Source organism: Diadema antillarum, unplaced genomic scaffold (genome assembly GCF_040938485.1).
Source record: "Diadema antillarum isolate AM-2024a unplaced genomic scaffold, OU_Dant_1.0 seq00000149_RagTag, whole genome shotgun sequence".
Classification (NCBI taxonomy): Eukaryota; Metazoa; Echinodermata; class Echinoidea; order Diadematoida; family Diadematidae; genus Diadema; species Diadema antillarum.
The window spans coordinates 157,536-175,834 of NW_027271222.1; the positions used below are offsets into that span (position 1 = coordinate 157,536).

General features: G+C 40.0%; 1 protein-coding gene across 1 annotated transcript in view; it reads left to right on the top strand.

Annotated features, from left to right (window-relative positions):
* LOC139727737 (usherin-like) overlaps positions 1-18,299 on the top strand; it is an 87,203-nt gene that overhangs the window by 47,092 nt on the left and 21,812 nt on the right. The window contains 17 exon segments of the mRNA XM_071638716.1: positions 1,339-1,542; positions 2,207-2,493; positions 3,203-3,350; positions 3,750-4,064; positions 4,706-4,885; positions 5,581-5,731; positions 6,196-6,338; positions 7,011-7,147; positions 7,795-7,930; positions 9,011-9,307; positions 10,512-10,709; positions 11,213-11,428; positions 11,892-12,137; positions 12,686-12,895; positions 13,831-14,033; positions 14,588-14,796; positions 17,897-17,996. Of these exon segments, the coding sequence (XP_071494817.1) occupies positions 1,339-1,542; positions 2,207-2,493; positions 3,203-3,350; positions 3,750-4,064; positions 4,706-4,885; positions 5,581-5,731; positions 6,196-6,338; positions 7,011-7,147; positions 7,795-7,930; positions 9,011-9,307; positions 10,512-10,709; positions 11,213-11,428; positions 11,892-12,137; positions 12,686-12,895; positions 13,831-14,033; positions 14,588-14,796; positions 17,897-17,996 (3,380 nt within the window).

An 18,299-nucleotide genomic window follows, 5' to 3' on the forward strand; every position in this document is an offset into this window, starting at 1 on the left:
CAGGGGTGTATCCAGGATTTTTTTCTTGGGGGTCATAATCACAATTTTTGGACCTTTACCTTTGCGAGGGAGCGGAGCGGGGGAGGGTGTTTTCCCCCCTCCCACGGTGGGGAGTTTTTGAATTTTATATCTTAAAATAGGGCCATTTGGTGCATACAAAAGTGACTTTTTCGGCACACCCTTGGGTACTTAGAAAAACTCATTTATGTTAAAACTGGTGATAAAACCTGAGTTGGTCACTTACAAGTTCTTGAATCGGTAATTTGAAAACTGCATTTAAAAAAAGTTGCTGACTAGCTACACCTTCCTATTAAATCCTAGAGTATATTATAGTAAAAAGTTTTGCGGACCATTTTATACAAGTATTCCAGAGTTGACGATACTCCCAGAGCTAGTTAATCCTGCTTAACTTTGCCTCCGAATGTAGTAAGAAAGTAGAATAATTTTATGCACTTCAATCTCAATCGAAAAGGACAGGAGTTGAAAACATGAGTATGAATTATAACATTCTCCTTTACAGGACAATATAGGTTAGGCCATCTATGATTCAAACGGCCGCGGTTGTCATAGGGTAAGGCGCAAGTAATAAAGCCGGCTGTAAGTGTGTAATCTAGGCAACCAGTTCGATTAGTTGCTGATGGGAGACAGGAAAATCAATAAACATGGCGGTGCGGCTTAATTAAGCCTAAGAAATAAGTTATGGCAGATTAAAACTAAGTTACGAAATTTACGAGGTTTTTGACAATTTGCTGGAACACCACCTGGTCACCTTTTCCCCCTGTTGTATACAGGGTAAAAAGCCCTCGAAAAACAAAAATGTCTGTTACAAAAAGTGGACCTTTTGAAAATTTGGGGGGGTCGTACGACCCTCCCGACCCCCCCTTGCATACACCCATGAAAACTGACATAAACCTGAAGGATAGAAATCCACTAAATGCAAGGGATCACTGAAGTGATTTAACAATTTATTTGTATGATAAATGTACAAGCAAATGGGGAAACTGACCAGATATTAGGTCATGATATGCGAAAATGACCAAAGAAGACGTGGAAGAGACAGATAGAGGAGGAGCTCATAGGAAGGAGAGGAAGGAGGATGCCCCAGATTGGGCATGGTGGAGAAAAGGTGCAAGAGCAGTTGCTGTTAGAGTGAGGTGAATTTGGCCACCCCTGTTATCAGGGACAAACTCTGATCAATATTTGATGACAATGATGAAGTCATAGTTTGATGGGTTTTATTTTATTATTATTATCCTGACTTACCAGCAGTTTGTCTCAGGGTTCTATTACTCTTTTTTCCTGATGACAAAGAGGTACTACATTTCTCAATCCTAATAGCACCCTCTGGAGTCAATGCACCAGAGGCCTTGTCGAAGACAGCTCGTAGCATCACGGTGGGATGGGCCCTTCCAGACAGACCCAATGGCCTCATCACCTCATACACCCTGTTACTCGACGGTGTTAGTGTCTACACTGGGTTAGCTCGTAATTACACCGTTACAGGCCTCAGTGTGTTCAATCCATACAGGCTTGTCGTCACAGGTAAGAGTACACTCTCATTGGGTGTCTTCTTGGTGTTATCCAAGTATCATCACAATGTGTATTTCCTCTTCGTTGTATGCACTCTATGATTTCACTCTAATAGAGTATTATCATGAAAACATAGGCTTTAGAAGATGAAGACTGTGTGGTTCCTACCAGTATAATGAGAGAGGGTACCAAACAGAGCAATGTCTACAGAGCGAGAGGTATTGTTTATCATTCTGTCAGATATTTGTACATGATTACTATGACATTTGACCTGCAAAAAATATCCTTAAAATACATGAACCTTACAGTAGCACATTGTTTGAGTGCATTTTGAGGCATTTTCATTCAACAGAACCTAAATGAATTTGACAGAATTTGACACACCTGCTATAGACTTGGCTACTGGCCAGGTATTGTATAGATTTTGACTTGTACACCTCTGGTATTACAAGAGATTATCTTTCACATAACGAAGATAGTGGTATCACAGCTTCTCGCAGTTGTCCTTCTAAACATAATGAATTTTAGAAACCATAAGTAAGTTGATAAAGAATGTAAAACTGACCATACAGACCATTAAATTACCATGCCAACTGACACACTGAAATGATGTATATCATGGCAGGGATCATGACTGATTACTGTAAATATCACTTGCCTTTCCTTCCACTGTCAGCTTGCACTCAGGTTGGCTGCACCAACAGTTTAGCAGCCACCATCACAACCTCACAGCTTCCCCCGACTTCAGTGGACCCACCGACTCTGTTTCCCCGTGGGCCCAGGTCCATTGAAGTCCGCTGGACGGCCCCCATCCAGCCTAATGGTGTCCTACAGCGCTATGTACTCTACTCCTCTCCCCTCAGCGGTGTTGTAGGAGAAGCCGTCTTCAACACCTCAGACCTGTTCACTGATTTTGTCATGAATGACCTGACTCCAGGGACAGTGTACTACATAGCAGTAGAAGTAGGTCATGGTGACAGAGATCTGTAGAATAATCAATAGAACAAAGAACTTGTGGATTGAATTCAGTGAGTTTCATCAAAAGTGTAGTTACAATTTATATTTATTCTGAGCCTCTTGATGAAGCACTTCTGTGGACATGCATAGTACATGGATATTCGTGGATGTCTAAGTCAGGATTTGATAAGAATGAAAAACAGTTCTTCAGAGTGTTTTTTTTTCTTTGTGGATATTCCTTGATGTCTAAGTCAGGATTGGATAGGTATGAACAACAGTTCTTCAGAGCACTTGCTTTGCGTGTGTGTGTGGATATGAAGATATATCTAAGGGCATCAGTATGGCACAAGACACAGGGCATAGAAATATATGAGTAAGAGTACCCAGAGGATCCGATCTTCAGCATACATGTCGTTGAATAGGCAGAATTCATTAAATGTTATTTGTAGATAGTGAGACAGCAAAATTCACATATCATCACCAGGTATGAAAGCAGTAATTTGCTGATGTATGTATCTATAGTTGTAAAATGTTGGTTCATATTTCAGCTTGTATACTATGTTTGGCATAATTCAGAATATGGTTCATTAGCAAAATCTTGTCAAGTATATCCACAGGATATAAACATTGATGTATATAGTTTGAGAAATGTGTGCCCTGTACTGGGTAAACTATGATGAAATTGCTTCCATCAACCCCCCCCCCCCCTTTCCAGGCATGTACTGGAGGTGGTTGCACAATCAGCACACAGAGCAGTGTCAGGACTGAAGAAAGTATTCCAGATGGGGTGCCAGCACCAACCATAACAGCCACTAGCCCATATGAGCTGGTAGTCACTTGGACACAGCCATCACAGCCCAATGGTATGTATGCTGTAGAAATGCCCATTGTGATCATGGCAGTATGAACACACTGTCACAGTTATGTTCTTAAAATCAGAAGAAAGCTTTGAATCATCTTTGTTCAACTAGAATTTTGTAATCAGGAACATTTGAATATCATATTTTATATCTTGATTTTAAGTGAGTCTAAGTAATGAAGAAATACATTTGCTAAAGTGTATATAAAAGTTGACATACAGTATTTTTTTCTCTGAGTGTACAGACCATGTACCACACATGTGCCCCTTCCCTAACCTGATGAGTGTGTGGCATAAAATGAAATGGACTGTGTGAGATATGTTATAATGCAGTTTATCTCTCTACTGTGTGACATACCTTTGGTTGCCTCTCCCCTGTCATACAATCTATTCCACCACACAGGCATTATTCTCAGCTATGCTTTGGTGCAAAATGGCATTGTGGTTCAGAACTCGACTGACATGGAGTACACCGTCTCCAACCTTTCTCCATGGAGCCTCCATGTCTTCCGGGTGGAAGCCTGTACCTCCAAAGGGTGTGCTTTTGGTCCTGAGGCCTCTGGCCGCACCCAAGAGGCCCCGCCCGAGGGTAGCATTGATCTGACAGTCTTCACCATGAGTGCACGCAGTGTTAGGGCTACATGGACGTCCCCAGCCCAGCCCAATGGCCTCCTTGTCTATGAGGTCCTGTTCACTGGTCTCTTCTATGTAGCCCCAGGTGAGGCCTAAGTAGCGATATCAGTTCCATGGATGGTAGGGACCAAAAGAAGATCCTACTTACAACGTATCATCATTTTGAATCTCTGATCTCCGTAATGTATAGTAAAGGTCAAGTTGTCTTAGAGAAGTCTGTTGTATTGAATTTAGTTAATGTAATCTATTCTTGTTTTAATGTGTGGTTAATATAAAGCTATATAGCTATATAGCAATATTGCCATTTTGAAATCTTGATTCATTTTTTTCATAACCCATGTTACCTTTTAAGTATCTTGAAGTACTCTAAATTTTAAAGTTTGATGGGAAAATTATGTTAATATATTTATTTTGTTTCCTTTTATTTTTTCATTCATATATCATGGTGAAGCTGCAGTGGATCGCTAATCACGGTTTTAAAATGTCACTTTTGTGATGGTGTTGCTTGGAGGAATCATAACATAGATAAGGCAGTGTTGATTGAGTGTCAAAATCTGTGTTAAACATGATATTGTAGAGGGAGGGCTGTTAATAGTATCCATCTTTGTGCAGTAACGGACAGAGCCACAACATACATTTTAGCAACACTTTATGTTGTATATTCAAGGAGGTAGATGATTGTCTGAACATTTCTATCATGCATATGTTTCATCTCTCACATTTCAGAAGCAAGAAACTATCAGATCGTCACGGAGACAAGGGCACTGCACAACGGCACCACAGCCAATGAGATAGTGGAGATATCAGGTTTGATTCCATTCTCGGCTTACAGCATTCAGGTTCGGGCCTACAACAGCAAGGGCAGCATTCTCAGCAGTGAGAGGAGGGTGACCATGCCACAAGGAAGTAAGTCACACATTTGTCCATACTGCTTTCTGCAAGTCTTTCTTCAGCTGTTGGCTGTGGTTTTCCAAGCTCAGAATGAAATGTGATAGTACTCTATCTACAGGTTTTCCACAAATTTTTGTTTCCTCTTCTCTTGGCAAATGACAGTGGACATCTGAGTATGTTTCCAAGATTGCATAATGTAAAGTTTCATATGCTGATGTTCTTGGTTAAAACTGTTACATCTTACTGATTTTTTTTTTTTCTGGGAGGGGGGAAGGAGAATCAAGTTTGTGTAGATTCAGTAGATTCAGTTCTCCTTTTCCTTCACTTTTTAATAACTTTATATGATTATTGTTTAATGTCACAAAAAACACTCGTGAAATGGCAAGTTATATTCAACATCATTATTACAAAGAGAGCATATCTTGGAAGAATAGTACTCAAGTTGAAACATCATGAGTGAGTATATTACATTGAAGATATGAAAGGGGGAAAACAATCATGATACTATGTCTGAAACGAAGGTTTCCACCCTCCTATCATGATTTAGCAACTCTCATGCTCTTTTTTTTTTTCTGGCTAAAAAAGGGACGAATCTAAAGAGACTAAGTGATTATTTACAGCCACACAATGGTTGAAGGTAGGATGTAGATATTCACTGGACCTCACAGTGACTTTTTCTCAACTATTCTTTGTTTTTGTTCCTCTGAAAGGTCCTGACGGTGTATTCCCTCCAACATTGACTGCCACCGGTCCCACATCCATCCAGGCATCATGGGTGGAGCCAGCAAGGAATAACGCTCCTGGTGATGCATCCTTCCAGCTGAGATACCGGCTTGCCTCTCAACCTGGCAACCAGATAGAGTGAGTCTGGGCCTTCCCTGCTCTCATCATATTGTTTCCACACCATCAGTTGTGATGTTTGTTATCACTTTATCTTTTGTCATAAAACACATGCAAAGTTTGGGTGAAAAGGTGATGTATGGATGAAATATTCAGTTTAATGATTTAGCTCAATCCCACAAATGTGCTAGAGATGTAGTCAGTATGAAGCATATATGAAGTATGATATTTTTACCTGAACATGGGTAGAGTATAGCTTACATCAAGTTACGTACATTAAGACAAAATATGGATGAATCAGGAATTGATAGAACTTTCATACATTACAAAGTATCCTTCAAACTTGTCAGGTGAAATTCATTCAAGCCATTTGATATGCACATGCTGCATGTCGTAGACACCAAAGCTGCCTGTGGCTGATGCCAAACTTCTATCTCTTTGATGTCACAGCTGAATTACATTTTGTTTCTTGCCCTTTTCTGCAGTGTATTTGCCAACCCAGTACGTGTGACCAGCTATACACTTACAGGCCTCTCGGCCTATACAGAGTATGAATTCAAGCTCATCGCATATAATGCCGCTGGGCAGACGGAAAGTGAGTGGTCAGCCATTTTCACCAGAGAGGATGGTGAGTATAACAATTGTGCTGCTTTGATGATAGTAGTCAGACACTAGCCATTCACCTCATGTTCATTTTGTGTGTGGGATTTTAAGTGAAAGAATGCTGCTGCTCAATAGAACATACACACATGCATGCACACACACACATAGGCCTAAATACACACACTCACACTCAGATCTCCCACATAGCTTCAGTGAAGAAATGTTTAGAATGTCTACATATTTTTTTTTTTACTACTTTTTGGCAATCATGGCCGGCGCAGCCGTGGGGGCCGTGGGGGCTCGGGCCCCCACACTTTTTTTTAACCCGGAATTAAGTAAGTGGCACTAAAATAGAAATAGATGGAGATCTTGAAATATGGCAGAGGTAAGGTTATGTTTTTTATCTGAAGACCAGCTGAAGAAACCCGGAAGTGGACGGGGAGAAGAGACGAGCCGACATTTTTTTTTCTTTTTTTGGCTTTTTTTTTTTTGCTTGTTAGCTCATGAAACCCAGAAGTGGGCCCCCACACTTTTGAAAATGCTGCGCCGGCCCTGCATTAAGCTATGCCTTTGCTTCTCTGTGTGAGTACGTAGTTGCAAAAACTGGAGAGAAAAAAGACGCTGTGATAGTGAGCAAGCAAGTCAGACTTTTTGATATATCTTATATTTATGCATGTGTGTTGCAATCTTTCTCTAGTTCCTGGCCCAATAGACCCACCTATGGCAACGGACGTGAGTGCTTACTCTGCAACCATCACCTGGGAATTCCCAGATAGGCCCAATGGTGTCATCACTTCAATCGCTTTATTCCAGAACGATGTCTTGAAAGTCTCAGTAAGTCTTATGCTCTCTTCATTATTTTTGGCTTCACATTTTGACATCTTTTGTCAGTTCTATATATCTCTTTTCCTTCATTCTCTCTTTATATTCAATTGTCACTATTCCATGTACTCTCCTTTTCAGAAGAAATTACAGCTTTTACAGCTTAGTTGTTTGTATTTGTCTTTTTGACCAGATGGTTTCACTACAAACAAGCTTGCCATCATTCTTTTACCCAATAATTAATTACTTATACCAAGTACAGGAGCACTACATCCATAAGTATTGTCAACATGCATATATGATGTATTTGTTAGAATTTTATGTATTTCAAGATATCTGTGGTTTGTCCTGTTGGTCTCATTTGGGGAAATTTCCACTGCAATGATTTAGAAGCAGCTTAGTTGAAATTTTTGTCATTACTGTCATTGCATTACATAATATTCACCTTGTTGCAGTCATTAGCAGTGTTACATTAATCAATGTCAACATTGTCTCTGACATCATTAAAATTTGGTACTATGACTATATTACAGCAGATTTCTCAATACAAAACATGGTCACTTTTAAACGTTATTTATGAGGTACATGACAATTTTCATCTCGTTGGTTGTGCATGTGCCAGTGAATCAAGATTTTGATTGTTTTCCTTGCCACATCAGTTGCCCGGCAATGCTACCCAGTACAGGGCTGATGATCTGATCCCCTTTAGCGACCTTGTGTTCCGTGTCCAAATGTGCAATTCAGCTGGTTGCTCTACCAGTCCCAACTCCATCACATACACCACACCTCAGGCCGGTAAGTGACTAGCAGTATTGATCCTTTCATAGGCATAAGTAGCAGGGGATTGTCAACCCGTTGCCTTCATGCCAAGACATTGAGTGCCTTCACATCAATAATAACCATGCTCAAATAAAATGTCTTCCCTTTTGCCTTTTGTGATGGCGATAAAATTTTTTATTCTGAAATTTAATCCTGAAATTTACACAGGCTGACTGTAATGTTGAAAGCAAGGTGGGGGGGGGGGGGGGGGGAGGGGGTATTGCTGCATTTGTGATGATACAGAAAGGATATCAATTCTTTGTAAAATTGTCCAGAGTTGTAAATCACTCAGTATTCTCTTGTTTTTGCTATACCATTAACATGATGTGAGCAGCCAGGTGCCTACTTCTTAAAGAGGATTGCAATCATGATATGCATGTACAGTTACTGGCAGCAACCAGGAAATCATTAGTTGCAAGAATTGTAGTTGTTGCTAATGGTAACTGCAAGTATTTAAATTGAAAGGACTGTGAGCATCTTTTATGAAATGGCCCCATATGGCAAATCTGTGCCTCTTCAAATATTAAGCACAAATGTGATACTGAAGGTAATAAGATACCAGAATTCTTTGTTCTGCAAAAACTTCAACATATGTTTTTTGATGTCCTGACTTCTGTCTTGACAGGACTTTTTCACCCAATCTATGTTTGTCTGTGAAGACTTTATGTGTGAATTGATATTCACTGTAAAGTATAGACACTGACCCATTGTGTATCCCTGTGCACTCAGTTTTAACCCGGCCAAGATGTGTTACCTATTGGCCATTTTGTTAATCCCCCTGCCCCCAAACTTGACTTGAATGAATGTAAAGTCAGACTAACCCAGTCATGCTGACAATGCCACTGTCTCTCAGATATGCCAAGACAATTCAATATGGCTTAATAGGGGGATTGCATAATCCTTGTTCACCGATGGTTTTCTTTAGTACTGATTGGCAATTAAAACAAGCCAGTGGATCAGCAAATTTGTGAATAAAGCACAGGTAGGCTTAGTAATCAAGCCATTGTGCTAGAGAGGCTGATGATTATGTCGACAATGCATCTTTTCTCCCCACAGCACCAAGTGGACAACCAGCCCCTACACTCTCGTCACCTACTCCCACCTCGGTGCTCATCTCATGGGGGACACCATCCTCTCCTAACGGCATCCTCATCTCGTACCAGCTGGAGCGCCGCCATCTTGGTTTCACTGCTGTCTCCACGGTAATGACAGTAGGTGCTGGAGCCCAGAGATCATACTTGGACCAGTCTCCTTCCATCACTCCCTTCACAGCCTTTGAGTACAGGGTCAGGGTGTCAAACAGTGCTGGGAGCTCTGCTGGTCCCTGGACTACTGTGATCACCAAGGAGGCCCGTAAGTGACCATGATGTGATATTGGTCAGCCAGGGAATTTTTTATGGCTTTCCTTCAGTGAAAGCAAACAAGATAAATACATAAAGTTCAGTCCCAATATTTTGTATGATACTGCATTAATCAATATGCACTTCCTCTTTATATGTAGTAGCCTTTGCCAAGATAAGACCCCAATCAGGCGAACGTTTGTTTGAAATGCATAAGGACGCTTAGGCTTTTTTTTAATTAAATTGAATTATATCAGTACTACTATGACTGTGAAATGTAATAAACAGATCACAAATATTTAACAAAATTTTCAAAGATTTTTGTTCAATGGACAAGGTTTCTTTTGAAAACCAAAGAAGCGTGAATGAGAATGTTAAAAGTTCTGCAGTTAAGCTACACCATGACAAGATTTCGCCTGCAAATGTTGGGGATCCAAACAAGTGCATGCTGATGCAGTAATGTTATTGAGCAAAAGTATCAAAGCAGCTTTCATTCTGTAGCTATTTTTTTTTTTCAATGCTAAAGCAGGGCTCGACACTAACGGTGGCCCGGTGGCCCGCGGCCACCAAAATTGAAAGTCGGGCCACCAAATTTTAAAAAAGGGCAAATTTGGTGGCCCGCCTCGGGCCACCAAATTTTTTTGAAAAGTACATCAATTAATTCATAACTTTTTGCGCCAGAAATTAGCAGTTATATTTGTTTAAAGGATGGATGAAAAGGACTGAATGAGTGCCTGAGAGTGAGTTTTGCGAGTTTGTTGAGGTTTATTTATGAGTAGATGTATGTCCAACTTCCAATTCTTCCTATGACTGGATAAAACTTAGATATTTGACTCATAAAAAAAACAGGACTTTTAATGTTTTTTTTATTGTTTTTTTTTCGGGACCACCAAATTTTTCTCTCAGGCCACCAAAAATTTGAAATTGAGGATTTTCGTGGCCCCATCGGGCCACCAAACAAAAAAGTTAGTGTCGAGCCCTGGCTAAAGGCTAGCCCTACAGAATAAATGGTCTAAAAAGAAAGTCATCATCACATAACAAGTAAATAAAAATGGACAATAAATATGATACAATGTACTTCAGCATGCTTTAGACTCTAACAGCATAATGTCCGCAAAGAATTAGTTTGTACTGTGATTGTCTATAAGTGTCAAGAGTGATGTAATTACATCATGCCTAATTGGAGAAAACTGATGACTATTCAAATTCTTCCATAGCTCCTGGCGGTGTACGTGCCCCAACGGTGACTGTCCTGGGCCCCGACTCGGTGGATGTTTCATGGGATGAACCAACCCAAAGCAATGGAGAGATCCTGAGCTACACAATCAGGATGCCAGATCCAAGGATCTACCTGGAACAGACCAATGTCACTTCCTACACAGTCTACAACCTCATCCCTTTCACTGATTACTCTGGTGAATAAAGCTTCTCCAGTCTGTGGATGTGTTGATTAATTATCTCTTGTGCAAGCTCAGTCAATACATTTTCTAAAGTGTGAGACAGACAGTCAGGAGACACTGTAAACACACAAACTTAAACGAGATATTTGCTTGAGAAGAATGTCACAAATTTCAGTCAAGCCATTAATTAACTATTTGATATGGAGACTACTTATATGTTATCTCTCGAATGTATCAGTAAAATTTGCTTCACTTAGAGCATGGACTTATACTAGGTCTGATGTCTGAGTTAGGTTTGATACTTGGATGTTGCTTCACCATGGCTTATTGTGTACACCACTGTTCTATGCCTGCAACATTTACGTAGAATTTTCATTAATACCCAGTTTTCCCGCTTTTGATATGACAGAGAAAAACTTCATTTGTGCTTTGAGTGTGTGTGTCTGTGCTAGTGCTGTTTGCCAACATAAACAGCCATGCTTCCATCCTAACACAAAATTCTTTTCTTCCTTTCCCAGTGACCATCGAGGCATGTACAGCTGGAGGCTGTTCACAGAGCACCCCCACCCCTGTCCAAACTGACCCCACACTGCCATCCGGCCAATCCCCACCTTATGGGAATCCAATCACCCAGACCTACATTTCAGTCATCTGGTCCCCGCCATTGAGGCCCAATGGGCCCAATGTTCGTTACGAGCTTCACAGACAGAAACTGCGACAGCCACTCAGTACAGGTGGGTGACTGTCTGTGCAATATGGCAGTGCAGCATTTACTTGATTAGGTCTTTATCCAGTAACTCTAGATTTTTTACACTCATATATATCTTGTAATTTCACATTGTCTCTAAACTTTGAATGCATTCTGTCATATTGCTTTCTGTTCAGCATCTAATTGAAGATGCAATTTTGTTTCATTTTTACAACTCATACAGCACATTTGTACTGTAGGTGTAACTAAAATGTGCAAACTCTCCTAACACCTAGGAAAAGTCTTCTTGATTAGGCATTTATTATCATTCTGGTAATCTGTACATTTCAGTGAGGACCCTTTCATTAGTTCACAAGTAAAAATGAAAGGGTTTCTGACACATATCCAAGACTCCACCTTCACTTCTGTTCTCCCCCCCCCCCCCCCCCCATGCCACTCTACTTGTCTGATGTAGTGACAGTGTTTATTGCTGTTCTGTGTCATGCCAGGTCCCATCCAAGGCTTGAATTTCTGGGAGTTGGTCAACACGGGTGATACGACAGACTTCCAGGACTATGGCCTCACAACTTTTACAACCTACATCTACCGGGTGACCACCTACAACAGCATCGGCTCTGTGACCTCTGAACCTTCCGATGAAGTCACGACCTTAGCTGGTCAACCACGAGCAGTGGGAAGCATCACAGCTATGGCTGTAGACCATATCTCTGTGATGCTGAACTGGACTACACCTTGTGAGTCCACTTCCCTTCCTACAGTGTCTTGCAGAAAAATCATTCATACTGGAAATTCAGCTCATTTGTAAAAGGAATCTTTTTCTATCTGTAATGTTTCCATTAATGTGAGGAATTATGTTTACACCACTTGCAATCGCTGACTTTCACATACAGATATTTTCGCGAATGAGAAGGTCACAGACATTTTCGCAAGATGTTTTCATAAATTGATGCTGTGGCTATCATAAGTGCACTATTACCCTAGTGCATGGCAATGTTTATGTGTGTTAAATTCGCAGTCCCACAGTAATTAACAAAATTTATGAAAATTAAACCCTTGTGAAAAATTAAGCAAAGAAAATGGGATTCCACAGCTTATACAGTATAATTATGTACATCAGTTTTGATGAACTGGATCCCACCACACCGTGTGTGCATGTGTGCATTTCATCTCCATTGCTTCTTTTTCCTTTAAAAAGAAAGAAAATCTATTTGAAAGAAGACTATTACTGATACTCTTGCCTTTGATCCATAATCTCAACAATTTTGTGACTTCTTATTTTCAGCTGTAATGGACCTTCAGGGTGCAGTGGTGAACTACTTTGTCCAGGTCAGTTCATCCATCGGTCAGTATGACTTGACCTATGACCCTGGAGTGCAAGGGGCACTGCTTGAAGCCCTGATGCCCAACACAGAGTATACATTCCGTCTCATCATTAACAATGGAGCATTCAATGCCACCAGTCAGCCCGCTGTGGCACAGACCCTGGACGGAGGTGAGAATCTGATATGTGCTGATGGGAAAGATTTACTAAACATTATGCCAGATTGAAAGAAAGATATTATTCAGAGGGCTGAAGGTTCAGGTGCGAGTTTCTTCACTTTGTCTCCCTATACAAATTAAATATGTTAAGATCGCAACTGCTGATCAACTTTACATATCAGCAGTTGCGATCTTAACAAATTTAATTTGTAGAGGGAGACAAAGTGAAAATGATGCCAGATTGTAAGACATTTTCTTTGGGGGCTTCAGCCCAATTCCCTGCCCCTTTTAGGAATGCAGAATAATAAAAACAGACAAAGCACCAACAAGAAATGACTCTCCACTGTTCAAAACCATGCATAGAGAAGAAGATCATTGATAAGCTCTTTTGAGTACTATCAGTGACATTGAATGGTTATTTTCTTGTGTGAAGTTAGGTCAGATTTTCCATGATTTCAATTCAAATGTCGAGATATTGTTATTTTGAATACTCTATTCTTCATGATTATTATCATCTGCTCTATAAACATGTCTTTTTCATCATGTTGATGCGACTCTAGTACCAGTGATGATCTGATTTACCATATCAGTGTCCATGTTGCATAGACATCTTTTATTGGAATTATTCCATTTAAATAAAACTTTTTGAGACTGTGACAGTATGTGTCATTAACATTGTTGTATTTTGTTTTTGTGTGCGCGTTAGAAAGAGAAGGAAAGAATAGAGAGCAGTGAATGTTTGGGGTGAGCCATATTCAGCAGTGGATAATCTTTACATGAAAAGAGAAAATTCTACATGAAAAAGTGTAAAACAAGTGCTGATAGTGATATTTATGGTGACCTGAAATTTAACAAGTGCCACGAGTGTTGAAATGATAGAAGTGAGTATCTCATCAGTATGGTTTCTCAGAACCCTTTTCTTTGTTACCTCACTTCCTTTCACAACAGCGCCAGAAGGTTTTGCAGCCCCACTCATTAGTGTACTCAGTCCGTCTGCTGTGAATGTGATGTGGCTTGAACCATCACAGCCCAATGGAGACATCACCCAGTACAACATCTATCTGGATGGAGTGGCCCGTGGCACTGTGGACCAGTCTCAGCTATCTTTTATCCTGGCCAATCTCTCTCCTTACACCATCTACTCCATACAGGTCAGTTCCTAAGTGTGAAATGGTGTTGCTGTTATTATTATCATCATGAATCAGTATTATCATTACCGTTATTATTGCATCATCATCGTCAAATTGCCATTTAAGTTGGCTAAACATGTGTCATGTAATTCATAGGCAGAAAGTAATTATATCGTTGTACTTGATCTTAGAGTCCAAATAAAAAGAATGCACTCTTAGCTTGCCTGGGAAGGAAAAAGTAATACCGAATTATCATGTAGACCAGTGTGATGTACAATCAGTAATCATGAGAGATACTATAGGTTAATGCTAGTAATAAAAATCACAGATTACCCATTTTCATGCAATGGAACCCTGGATTCCTCACTGTAATGAAAGATGACTTCTTCATTACGTAAGTGCATACTTATTTACTTCAATTTTGTTGGTGAATTTATTTATGTGTATTCATGATGTGTGGTATTAAAGTGTGTGTTCTTATGAAGCAGTGCAAGTCTAATATTGATATACATTTTGTGTGTGAGTGTGTGAACAAATTATGTTACATTTATTGTCTTTCTTTGTCCCCTATCCAGGTTGAGGTATGCACTGTGTATGCCTGTTTGCTCAGTAATGCCACGGTTGCAACCACACTCGAAATTCCTCCGGCGGGCGTGTCTGCCCCCAATCTACGAGTGCTTGGTCCCAGAGCCATGGAGATCTCCTGGGCCATTCCTGCTTCTCCGAATGGAATCATCCTTGGCTATGAAGTGCAGCGACGCGAGTATCAGCCTTGTGCCAATACGTAAGCAACATATCAGCACTTGTATCCTAACCAGCTTCAAAAACTAAATTTCCAGTTCTGCAGTAAATGATGTTACTTATATGTCAGCATCTTGTGCCTAGATACACTGTATGTGTGTCTAATAGAGCTGGAATTAAAGAGAATTTGTGTTTGCAGAGAGATTGTTGTAACAGAGGTTTCTTTTTTTGTTGTTACTCTCCATGAATAAGATTGTATTCTCGATCTGTTCTATTGTGAACACCAAGGAAAAATAAGTGACTACCCTTGACTTTCAACCCACATCACCTTCTTCTTTAGGCAGGGATGCCAAGTTCAAAAAAAATTTATGAGTGAGATTTTCATGACTCGGCATCGTGGCATGTGAATGTGCACGCGAGCGAGAGTGTGGGAGGGGTTTCCCCCCCCCTGTGCTGTGGCCTCCCACGGTAGGGAGCTTTTTCAATATTAGCTCTTAATGGTGCGATCAGGTGCATACTTAAGTGACTATTTTTTACTTATTTTGAAAGACAAAAGGGAAATATACCTTCAATTGCAACTATCATTTTAATCTTTTGAGCTATGCTCATTATTATATAGGCCCAAGTTGCAGACTTCGCCCGATGCATGAGAAAAATGGGTGTCATGCGTGAGATCGTGAGATGGCCCCTAAATGCTTGAGTCTCACGCAGAATGCGTGAGACTTGGTAGCTCTGTTTAGGTGATATAACAGTATGTGAAGTTGGATAGCAGTAGATGATGTGGAATAGCAGTAGACGACATGGGTTCAAATCCAGGGCAACTTCCTTCTTTTTTCACTTGGTGTTCATAAAATCAGATCAAGTATACACTCAGTCTTATTCATGAAGTGTAACAGCAACAACAACCAAAGCGAGAAAAAGGATAAAACACAAATAAGCCCTCTGAAGAACTGCAATTGTTCTTTCTTTTCAATAACTCTGTCTGTGGTAGAAATGCGTCTTTTCCAGGAAGATATAGTCCTCTTGTATAACTCTTTCTTCTCACCTGTCATATTATCTTTCAAAATATTACAGACCTTTCAAATTGTTGACATTCTTTATCCCTGTGTCTCTTCAATACTGCTTTCTTCCCCTTGCCCGTTCTCTTCTCTCTGTTTCTTGCTGTAAAGTGTTTTCAGCTCAATTAGTCATTCATAATATTATCAGTTAAAAATCACTGTTATACCTTCCTGGTCATGAAACGGAGTATTATCTGAAACACTCCAGTTGCCAGTTATCCAATGTCAGTCAGACTCTGATTAACCTTATTAAGCCCAAGCTATTTTGACCCCTCGCAGGCCCAAGGGGGGCACATTGTGCCCCCTTTATAACCTTTTTATTATTTGATGTATCATCGTCATATTTGGCGCATGGGTAGAGTAACTCATACTCTACATGACCGTACATTTGAATTTTCTCAAGGTCACCCATGGAGGGCGCTATTTTCCAAAATATAAAGAAATACATAGGAAATATGCTAAAAACATGATTTTTCTGTATAGTTTCTTTATCCCCATAATATATGTCTTATTATATTCCAATCATTTTCATGTTTGTCACAAATGATAAGCAAGTGCAATCTTATTATTTGTTATGGTTGAAATTTCTCAAAGTCAACACATGGGGGTGCTATTCATGTCAACATAATAATACAGTATGAGACCTGGATAGAGATGAAATGTTTGGGATGGGTACATGTATAGCTGTGACATTTCATATTTGCATAATAGTGGAATTTCAAGATTACAAATTGATAATATGATAAACTAATGATATTAGAGGCATAACTTGGGTGAGGGAATCAAAATAACACAAAATAGAAGGGCAATCTTTATAAAATATTGTTGTTGTCAATTATCTCTGTTATATCTATTGGTTTATGCCTTTGTCACGTAAAAACAAAGGAAATAATAAGAAAAACTTTCCAGGACCATAATTACTTCAAATTTTGCTCCTTCAACAAATTTCAGCCAAGAAACACCCATTTCATCCACTGTAATGCTGTTAAATAAATTGGGAACAGAAAAAAGATGCAAAATCTGACTGACATGGTTGTCAGTTTATGGTTACCATGGCAACCAGCAATATCAAATATAGCTAAATTATATATCAAAATGTTTGCAATAAGATTTTAGGAAAAGTCACCAAATTTGGTTGAAATAGGATAAAGGGCGAAGGAATGGCAAATGAAAATCTGGTGGGGGGGGGGGGGGTGGGCACAATGTGCTTTCCCCTTGGGCTTTATAGGGTTAAGGCATACCAGGGGCCCATTTCATAGAAATATGTTAGGATATCAACTCTTGCTGGAGTGCAAATGTCATGGTAACTACAAGAATCCAGCTTCCTGATTGGCTGTTGCTACATGAAGTTGCTATTCTAGCAAGACTTTCCATCCTAATATCTTTTATGAAATGGGGCCCAGGGGTGGTATTCTGAAATCCTTCCTAGGAAGAAATTTCTTCCTAAGTCAGGATTTTTTCCTAAGTGGTATTCTGAAAATCTTCCTAAGTTTCTTCCTAAGTAGACTTAGGAAGAAACTTAGGAAGGGGGCGGGAATATGCAAATTTCTGACTTAGGAAGAAGTTGGTATTCTAGAATGCACTTAGGAAAGAATTTTAGGAAAATATTTCGGAAAGCTCCACCCCTGTCCTAAGTACGTTGTTAAGAATAGAAAACTGCAAGCATCGTGATAGGCGCGCTTGTCAGTCATTGCGCACACATGTACTTTGATGCGCGAAATGAGCGTGAGAAAGGGGACATGCCGCGCACTCGTGTATTTGACCCTACGTCACAGTAATATGCAATTGTCATTGGCAGACATTGGTTAGTTCCTTATGATACGGCATTTCGTATTGGCTTAGGAAAGGACGTGGGTGGGGATAAGGATGGCTTAATTTGCATTAAGAAGTGCCTAGGAAGAAATTTCAGAAAACCAATTTTGTCTTTCCTAGGCACTTCCTAAGTTTCTGACTTAGGAAGAAACTTAGGAAGAAACTTAGGAAGATTTTCAGAATACCACCCCAGGTGTATTGTCTTTGTGATGTAATTTTCTTGTTGTTATGGTCCAGTTTGTCATCTTAGTATATATTATGCTTGTGTGACAGAGTGAGAGATTCTGTTGAGGCAGGGCAGCCCAGCTGTGGCTACTTGGAGTGCCGACGATCAGAGAATGTGTGTGGAGGACAGTGCTACTCAGGTTCACAGGTAAGACACACACAACTTTGTACACAGAAAATGCCAGTCCAGCTTTCATTGCTGGTTTTCATTGAAGTTATGAAGTTATAATCCTGCATCATGAAGAAGTGATCCCTGTAACATGCTAAAATGTTTCCATGTAATGTTGGGGAAAAAAAGAGATAGGATTTACCAAGTGGAAGCTCGAATATAAAATCCATGATTCTGAAGAGCAAATGGCTAACTTCAATGATTGAATATGACAGTGGCAGTTTCATTGATGTACAGTTGTTACGACTATGCAAGCTCTCCCAGTGTTAATGGATGGAAATG